Source organism: Balearica regulorum, chromosome 1 (genome assembly GCF_011004875.1).
Source record: "Balearica regulorum gibbericeps isolate bBalReg1 chromosome 1, bBalReg1.pri, whole genome shotgun sequence".
In the NCBI taxonomy this organism is placed as follows: domain Eukaryota; kingdom Metazoa; phylum Chordata; class Aves; order Gruiformes; family Gruidae; genus Balearica; species Balearica regulorum.
In genome coordinates this window covers 7,222,574-7,232,222 of record NC_046184.1, presented here as the reverse complement: position 1 = coordinate 7,232,222, position 9,649 = coordinate 7,222,574, and the positions used below count along the sequence as shown (strand labels likewise).

Sequence of the window (9,649 nt, the reverse complement as noted above, 5' to 3'; positions counted from 1 at the left end):
AAACAAACTGAATTCACTTATCACTAGCATAGTATAAAGATAAAGAGAAGACTTCAAGTATGTTAAACAGCTCTTGAAACTGAGGAGCGACCAAGGGGTAAGCTGTGCCAGAGGGCACAGGGCAGGAGACAGGACCAGCACAGCATGTTGATATGGTGGTCCTTTAACTAGGGGACCAGCACAGGCTGGCAATAAGCAAAACTGTTTAGGGAGCCAGGTGCTCAGCCAGGGTCCAACTCCACTGCAATTTGTCCTAGAAAAGCTCAACTATAAATGCAGCGCACCCACAGTTCTTGCAAACACGTGAAAGCTGACGGCAAGGCTAAGAACTCTGCACTGATTATGGTCAGTTCACTTGGTGATGCCATTTTCAGATTAAATAATTATGACAAGAAGCAAAGAACTGTTGAAAGGCTACTGCTCCAGCCTGCTCACCTAAAGGGACACTCTGGAGTGCACAGGGTCCCATCAAACTGGTCCCAACACCATATATATTTTGGTGAATATCCAGCACAGAAAGCTGTGATAATGGTAAACTAATTAGTGGAGCCCACAAAAAAAGATGCAGGAAACTGTCTTGCAGCCTTAAACCAAGACTCAGTATTTCTTAAAGACAATAATCTGTAGTTCAGAAGCATTTATGAATCTGCTGAAAATTCCAGGGCATTATCTGTGTAAAGAAAGTGTTGTTAGATCATCACAATAGTTTAAGTTATGGCTAGAAACTTTAAAAGAAAAAGGAAAGCTTTGTTCATTTTTTATGTTCTGAAGTTCCTACCTGATTTAGAGGCATTTATACTCAAATAATCCCTCTGATAAGGGTGAGAAAAACTCATCCAAAGCCCTGCAGTATGGCAGGATTTAGGTATAGCCCAGCCCTGAGCTAATTATCATCCAGTTTGTGCACAAAAAGCTATCAAGGAGATTCCATCACTTCAAGGGTAGGGCAGATCTTGCACTCTCAGACTCCAGGAGCTTTAATCTATAATGTTTCATCAATATATCTGGTAGAACTGGATTCTTAATCTGCGTAATCTTTAACTATTCATTCAAAACCGAAGCTAAATAAAGACAGTAAGTAATAATTTAACATCTAAGTTCAGATTTAACATCTAAGAACAAATTGTAACCGAACACCATATCAACTTGACAGCAAAAGCAAGGCAAAGAAACATAAACAGCTTTATATACACACACAAAGTATCATGTAACTGGTTGGAAACAGAAACCAATTTCCAGGGGCTATGAGCACCTCCAAACCTCCTTTCGTTTCAACAGGAATTGCGTACATTGTTAACAGATTATTGATGCCATGCAAACACCTACATCCAAAAGTCAGTTGGTTCTTCATCTGAAACTGTCCTCTCCCCACCTCCCAAATAATAGCAATCAGTCATGAGAGCTTCTGTTTCCCCAAATTTAGCCAAGCTTCCTTTTATACAAAAACCATGAAGTACCACCAAATAAATACAGAATTCTAAGAGCTGAAAGAACAATCACTTTCTTAAACTCAGAGATGTGATACTAAAGAAACAAGATTGAGTCCACATATAAAATTACAGGTTGATGTTATGTTTAACTATGTATATTAAAGCCACAGATGATGTCTAGTATGTAATCATGTTAAAAAATAAGTTTCATGAAAGCTTTACTATGACAATGAAATGAAATTTGGTGAAGTGTAACAAATTTCATAGCTTTAGCTACTGTGAAAAAATATTACTTGAAATGCATTCAGAATTTCAAATTCCTGAAATGCAAAATTTTCAAACCTGAAGTAGTCTACGATAGCTACAGCTGTTCTCTGAAATGAAGGATTAGCCCTCGTAACAAAGAAAACAAGATCCCTTCTCCACTTTCTTTTCTTTTTTTACATAAAGGAAGGATGAGAAGTGCTCCCAAAACAAAGTCAATTTACAATTTTAAAGGGTTCTTACAGAAAAAAAAAGTACATTCCTTTCTTTGCTTGTGACTGTATTTTAAGCAAGCCTGTGCCTAAATTCAGAGGATGCTTGATGTTTTAACATTAAATGTTGTCATACTTATCACTGAAGAGTTCGATGGCATACTTCAATGGCATCAGTCTTCACATTATGAGACAGGAAAGCAGTCGTTCAGTTGCACTCAGATTGCTGCTTGCTTGCACCGTGGTGTATTTGCATTTACCCTGGAATCCGTTGAGAACCCACCCTGACCTTTCATGTTTGCCTGAAAGCTTTTCTACACTTTTATATGAACCAACAGACACACAGGATGAACAGCTCTTCAGTTCTTTCACTGACTAGAAAAAGCAGGTTTTCTTTAAACCGATAGCTTAATAGTTATGCTAAACATAGCTTTTGCCACATTTCTTGCTTGTAATTCAATGTAATGCTTCTTGATACCTCAGTCATCATCTTGCTGATTTCTTTTCTGTCAACGGAACAGGAGAGTTCATAACATTAGGACACAGTCATCTGAAGTAAGAGCACTAACAAATTATGACAAGTGTTTCCAGATACAATGGGTATTAGACAATGACTGCATTTCTAAGCCATTTTTTGAATGGTAAGCAAATGGAACAGAGCAATATCAATTCTCTCCCCCATCTCAACCTCTAGGATTTTACTTCCAGTAAAGGACAAGATTTGCTCCACACATTAACCAACAGAATATACAAGAATCAGAAAACACGATGGTGGTGGCAGAAGTCAGTGGTCAAGATGAAGGCAACCTGCCCTCCCTTCCACAGCTTACAGAGACATCATGTTTTCATGTCACCGTCCATCAAAGGAACAAAGAAATCATACTGAAAAAGGAACAAGTGTTTAAGGTTTTTCCCTAATACACTTATCTTCTAACTTTTACAGTTCTTAAAAGCATTAAAAAAAAAAATCAACCTGATAATACATTGTATGATGGCTTCATACATTACTTTTTCTGTAACTATGTAACCTATGTTAATTACAAAAGCACAGGAATTTTTTTCACTACTTCTTACCAGTTTAAGAAAGTCAATTAATTTGTGAACATCCTCTCCTGTGGAAAGGTCCACAAAATCTTTTGGCAGCCGGTAACTCAGGTATGGACTAGGCTGGACAGTAACTTTACTGTTCGTACAACGGAAAACTGGATAGTCCTTTGGAAAAGATATTGGATAAGAGAAGAACAGTGTACGTGAATAAAGCTAGCAACGTTTCTTGAACTCCTCCAAGAGATTGTCTGAGTCACTTTGCCGATGAGATTATTTGGCATTCATTCAACTAAACCCGCACTTTCTAAAAATTGTGGTTTTCTTATTAAAAACTCTGCCCACTTAAGAGCAGAAGTTAAAATGTCAAATAAAGGCATTCGTTCCCTCACTTTAAAGTTTCTAGAATGTACCAATTACTAATGCATTTAATATACATACACTTATAATAGTGCTGTAATAACAGAGCTGTAAGGAACTTTGAGCAATAGTATCTACATAAATATGTGGATAAAGAAAGTCTTTACAATAGACTAAACTCACTTTTACAGGTTCCTTGTTTAAACCCATGTTTGCAAATACAACCTTACCGAAATTATGATCTAAGCTTTCCAACCAATTTACTTACTGAAGGAAAAAATATCTCTACAAAATATCCAAAAATATCTCTACACGGTCAATTATAGCAATGAGTTTACTTGATAACTTGATATAATTTTCAGTTCAACACATTGACATGACACATCATTGTCTACCGTACGGCAATAAGCAGCTTCATTTTAAAGACAGAAGTTCAGTAACTTCACACCAGGTTCTGTGATCGGATGTAAACTGAAGCATAAAGACAAGTCATTCTACTTTTCATCCAGTCTTACACCAGGGAAAACTGTGTAAAGTGTCTGGCACTGAGAAAAAGAAATCCTCAAAACAAAATTCAAGCATGCCATGGACAGCTCAAGAATTGAGGGCATGTTTTAACAAAGGAGATGCAGTTTTTAGCAGGAAGGTACATTGAACGGGTTTTCCTACAGCAAGAGCCACCCAGTGAGACTAAGAAAGTGGCGTGAATGATAGCCTGCAGAGTGGTGTATTTCCCTTTCAAAGTGTTATGAAAATCATGACAGAACTAAAGCAAAGCTCAAATGTTCAAATCAGCTCAATAAAGCACATCATTTCAGTTACCTCTAACGCACTTGAACAGCTAGAAAATAAAGAAAAGCACATGCTATCTGACCTACCATCTCTCCTCAGACAACTACCAAGTGTTTCCCAAGATGAAGTAACATGCTACTTTATATCTTCTATCCAGCTGTCCAAGGACTCGTTAAGATGTGAGGACTCAGTCTCAAGCACGCAGTGAGAAAAAAGCTGGAGAACAAATAAATGGAGACTACTCCTCCCTCTCTGTATTAACAGGAAGTTATTTGTTTTTATGGAGGCAATGCAGCTTGGAAAAGGGACAGAAAAGCCCTGCTCTGCAAGTCCAGGGAGTTCAACCAGAGGACAAGGCTTCCCTGAGGTTATCTGATGTGAGGAAGAGACAGAAGTTAAGTTTCTTTTTGCCTCCCCCCCAAACATAAATCTGGTGCTCTGGGAAACTATGTGACAGATATCAGGAACAAAGCAGAACTTTAAGTGATTAAATAGAAAAGTAACAGATTTTAAGAGAAATTGAAAAGAGCGCATCACAACTGTATAAAAGCAAGTTTCGCGGCATCTGCTTCACACTGTGGTCAAGGCTGCAATAATGGGCTTGTACTGTCGGAACTAAAAATTCCCTTGCAGGCATCTAAAACTTGCATGCAATACTTGTTGAGAATAACTACTGTCTAACAAGGTAGATTCTACTAACAAAGAGTTTATTTTTCATGAGCTAAGGACACCTATTTACTTCAATGGGATTTGTTTGATTATAACAAAGAAATTTAAAAAAAAAAAAAAAAAAAGGCCATAATGCCTCCTGTTGGCTTTGTTAGCCAGCTTCCCTCACTGCAGGGCTGTACCTGTTCCGTTGCTTCCCCTTCACCCTGGTCTCCTTTCAAGTTTTTCCCAGAGGTCAGTTCTTCCCAAGTAAACAGCAGTGAGTCTGTTACTTCACCAAATGGGTTAAAATCTATTAACCAAATCTTACCCTGCAACGGAACAAGAGAAGAATTAAAGTCAGTCACAGAATTTAAAAAAAAAATAAAATAAAAAAATCAGAATACTTATACTACTGTAGTATGCTTGGTCTTTAGATAAAAATATGTCAAAATTGAAATCACCTGGTTTTAAGCACTTAAAATAGTCTAACATCCTTTACATTAGACACAGTTTTAAACACAGCAAGCTATGACTTACTAATTTATTTTATTTAATTTTTATTTAAACAGAAGATCAAACAGTGCTCAAATAAACTGAATTCAGTTCTATGTAAGGTGCTTTCAGAGGGATCACAGTTCTGTCTAATCTCCATGGTCCTCCAAGATCCCCACACAGCATGAAGGAATGGAAAAAAAAACAAACACAAAAAACCCCTCACAAAACAACAAAAAAACAATCCCAAACAAGGATTTGGCTTTCCATCAAAAGTCACCTCAGCACAGCTGTACATTCAGCAGTCTACAAAGACTGCTGTTCTTGGTCTCAGAAGGGACTTTAAAAATACAAAGTAGGGTCTGCAAAATGCTAGAGGAGATCATGAAAGCTGAAAGGTGCTGCACAGATATAGATAAATAAAGAATAATTTAAAGGTATTTTTAATATAGCCATTAGTAGTTGTCCAGGCTAGTTTCTCCTGCCTCATCTTTAATATATTTGTGTTCCAAGCAGTTCTGGTAGTATGCACAACAGCACGCCTGTTTTACAAGTGAGAAATGAAAGCAGAGACTAACATGACTTATTAAATGTAACAGAGATGTCTGCAGGGGAGCAAGAAATAGTTTGCGTTCCTTTAGTCACCTCAAGATACAACTGCCAGCACACGGCCATCTTTTCTTACCCAAGAAAGTGTCATCTATTCTAATAAAGCAAAACATTAGAATAAATTATAATGAAATATGACTATAACCGCTAGTAAGAATTTGCAAAACAAGTATTACATCTGGAAGAAATCAGATCTAGATCTATCAAATATGGAAAGAAAATGGGTGCTGTAACATAAGCAGGACTGAAGGGTTTTATTGTGTTTATTAAAGATCAGTTGGAATTGGAAACCAAACCTGAAGACTGTGTAGCTACTAAAAACTTATTTTGCTTTCTCTTTCTTTCCTTCATTCCTGAAAGATCTTTCTTTAAAAGATCTTCCCTATCTTGATACAAACAGCAAACATGTTCAATGACTTACACTACGGGCAATTGGTTTCTAACTTACAAAGACGCCCTCAGTCACAGAGTAACATGGAGACTTCCTCTCCCACCCACAGTAACCAAGCCACCCCCACAGTGCCCTATAGAATAGGAAATGCATGGAAACCCATACAATAGAGAACAGAAATGCTCTGCCTGGTCTGTTATCATCCACAGCCAGTTACTCATGCAGGTGAGGGCAGTCCCAACACAGATAAACCAGTGATATTACTTTGTAAACTGGAACTGAGCTGGCACCCCGACCGGTGAGTGCATGGTTGCACGCAGGCTTTCACAGGTCGGTCTCTCTCAGGGCAGATCCACGTACAGCTCTCACAGAGCAAATGCGAAGAAGCCAATGCACCTCAACAGCAGCACCAAAACCAGATGGCTACAAAAAAAGCCCAAACCTGCGAACTGTGGGGACACAGACTTGTTCTGGAAGTGTGAAGAAGCACAAATCGGCGTGGCTAAGTTGCAACACCTCTGCACTAATATTGACACCATCAGTGCAGAGAGTGAACAGGGGCAAGCTCTGCTATCATTTTCCATCTCTGCTCCTCTTCAAAAAGCAGCCACAAATTCTCATTATAAGTGATGTTTTACTTTTGTTAATGGGGACATCTTGTTAGCTTCAAGGCAGCAGGAGGAGGAATCTGTAATTTTAGATTCGTTCTATCACACTAAAAAACCAAGCTAATGAAGCAATTTAATCACAGACAGAAGCGATGGCTGGCAAAGTTCATTCACCAGTTCTGAGAATCTTTCCCTGCATCAGAAATGTTTACATTTAATAAAGGACTTCCCTATGAGAGGCTTTTAGAGACTTCTCACCCCAAATACACGAAACTCAGCTTTTTCCTAAGAACTTAAGATCATTTCCCTAGGGAAGAGATGTACCCTGGAAAAAGTGAAAACTGTGTTTGAGACTCCTGAAAACGACACCTGTTTTTTGTGAGCACCCAGCAGTATTTCTCCCTCCCTGCAGACAGCAGTAGGCTATCTACAATACCAACCGTTTCCTTGAGATGGTCTTAAATCCGTATTGAGCTTTGGTAGCTGTAAATTGATGAGAAGTGGCAAAACAAACTAAATAGCCCTTTTCAGGGCTCATTAAAGGGTGTGTATATAACTCTGGGTCAGTAACCAAACTGTATTTTCTTAAGATTAAATACTCTTTCAAGTCTTACGTGTGATGTCATGATTTAAATATAGTTTAAGATGACTTGCGCTGTGTATCCAAAGAGCAGTAGTAAAGCTATTTATCTGCAATCTTCTGGTATTAGTAATCTTTGTTATGAGAGCATAGAAATGCATGAAGCAGACAAGCAATGTTGTGCATATCTGGAGGGGGAAAAACCCAAAACCTGTATTACTTTTTTTTTACCCTCATCCTAAACCAGGAATCAATAGATTTACCGTATCATGTCAGCTTCACGCTTTGCTTTACTAAAGCATTAAGCAACATGCTGCTGAAAGGAAGTGTCTATGACAAAGACTGTTTAAAGGAAGTTAAAAAGATAGATAAAATGCAAACTGAACTGTTACATCTCCCTAACTCCAGCTGCACCTTCATGCACAGTGACAATGCTCACAAGGCAGAGACAAGAGCGCTAGTTTGCATGTTAATAAAAGCAGCTGTAAGGTAGCAGTGGTCTGGAGCCACTGACTGCATTTCTTTGTCTTACCACAGTGACTTGTTTTGAACATGGTTACAAGTTGTTAACACCTGGGTGTTAGCAAAGAGCAACAGCAGAGTGATTCTCAGGCTTGTGGGCTGTTGCACAATGATTGTGAACTGCTGGCAGGGGTAGAGAGGTGGGAGGGTGGAGAGAAAGAAAAAAAGAAAAAGTGGCTTGAAATGAAAACAGGCTACCGGTCCTGCAACATAACCTCTTCAGGACCAGATCTCCAGATCAGCTAGCTTGGAAGACTGTATGGCAGTGTTTCTTCCTTAAAAGATGACTTGTCTGAAGAGAGCGTAACAGGAAAGGCAGACGCATAAAAAAGCTTGCTCTCAACCAGGCCACCGCTGCTTCTATGCCACCCTCCAACTCAACGAGCAGGACCTGTGGCAGCTTACTCTGTACAGTCTCTCAAGTAACTAAAGCAAGCACGGGGAGGGGGTTGCTCTTGTTCATGACCGCATCAAAGAACGAGTTTCTCCAAGCTGAATAGAGTTGAAAGAATTTAAAATAAGCAGACACTGGACATTTCTCTCATTCTGTAGGTGAGGTTGCCATGCAACCAGCCTGATGAGGAGCTCAGGCTCTGGAAATTAATCACAACCGGCAACACTCAATATTGTTTTGCTGCCTATAACTCACATAAAGGGAGCGACAAATAATACAGTTGCAAACCACAAAAGTATGTGTGAAAGGAGGAGGATCTGACACACAAAGGGCTATCTGGCAGTTTACAAGACCTGAGGGTAGGAGGCACCAAGCGATATCTACAAATAGATATGTTTTATCTGGACAGATGAAGAAACACTGTTCATTTGAGATCACACAGGCTGAAACCTTTTACTTAAATAATCTGCCTTCAGGCCTCAGCTGTGAGGCAGAGCACTCAATGGCAGAACCTGGTTCAACGCTGAAGTGTTGCTCCTCATTTTGCCTGACAGTATCCTCAAGTCTGATGATCTGAGCCTGGGCAGGTTATTTTCATTACCATTCAGCATGGCCACTTTTAACCCGTACCCTCATTTTAGATACCTACGTTAGAAGTTGTGCTGAGTAACAGCAAAATAGTTGTTTTCCACACGACACACATTCCTGTTTAGTTTCTGTTTTGCAAACTATGGCATGATTTACTATTACACAATGACAAAAAACTTTAGCAACATTCAAAGTCAGAATCAGGACTTACTACAAATACCCCCAACTCAACTCAAAGACCTTCTCCAATCCCAAGTGTAAACAAGTCAAACAGTGAGACTCAAACATATATAGCAAAAGTATATAGCCTTTTTTTGCATCTGGTTTAGGATTTGGAAAAAATTTGAGCTAGAAGACTTACTTCTCATGCACTAATGTCATTCCCAAAATCAGGTTTTGAGATTTCAGGCTACATTATGCATTTTTGATTGTGGTTGCTTTCAAAACAACAATTGTGTGCCTTTCAAACACAATTCATCAGACCTATTTCTCCATTGACACTAGCAGAGGTCAAGGTGACTAACTCTGATACTGGCACTTCAAGTTCAGATGGGACATTTCTCCCCGCTCTGTCAGTACCTGGATGTTCAGGGTTCTGCCAAGCACTCAGAACCACAGCTGGAGCAGTTTGAAAAGAAAAAATTAGCTTCCGTCTGTCACAAACTAGGCACACCACATTCATATACTCTTTTGACAATTATCCCTTCGTACC

The 9,649-nt window shown here is 39.0% G+C and overlaps 1 protein-coding gene across 1 annotated transcript in view; it reads right to left on the bottom strand.

Moving 5' to 3' along the window:
* Window positions 1–1,085: 1,085 nt before the first annotated feature.
* CDC123 (cell division cycle 123) overlaps window positions 1,086–9,649 on the bottom strand; it is a 36,553-nt gene continuing 27,989 nt past the window's right edge. The window contains exons 11-13 of the mRNA XM_075765057.1: window positions 4,954–5,082; window positions 2,981–3,118; window positions 1,086–2,412 (exon numbers count right to left, since the gene is read on the bottom strand). Coding sequence (XP_075621172.1) covers window positions 2,386–2,412; window positions 2,981–3,118; window positions 4,954–5,082 — 294 coding nt within the window. The 3' untranslated portion in view covers window positions 1,086–2,385. The remainder of the gene's footprint in view (window positions 2,413–2,980; window positions 3,119–4,953; window positions 5,083–9,649) is intronic.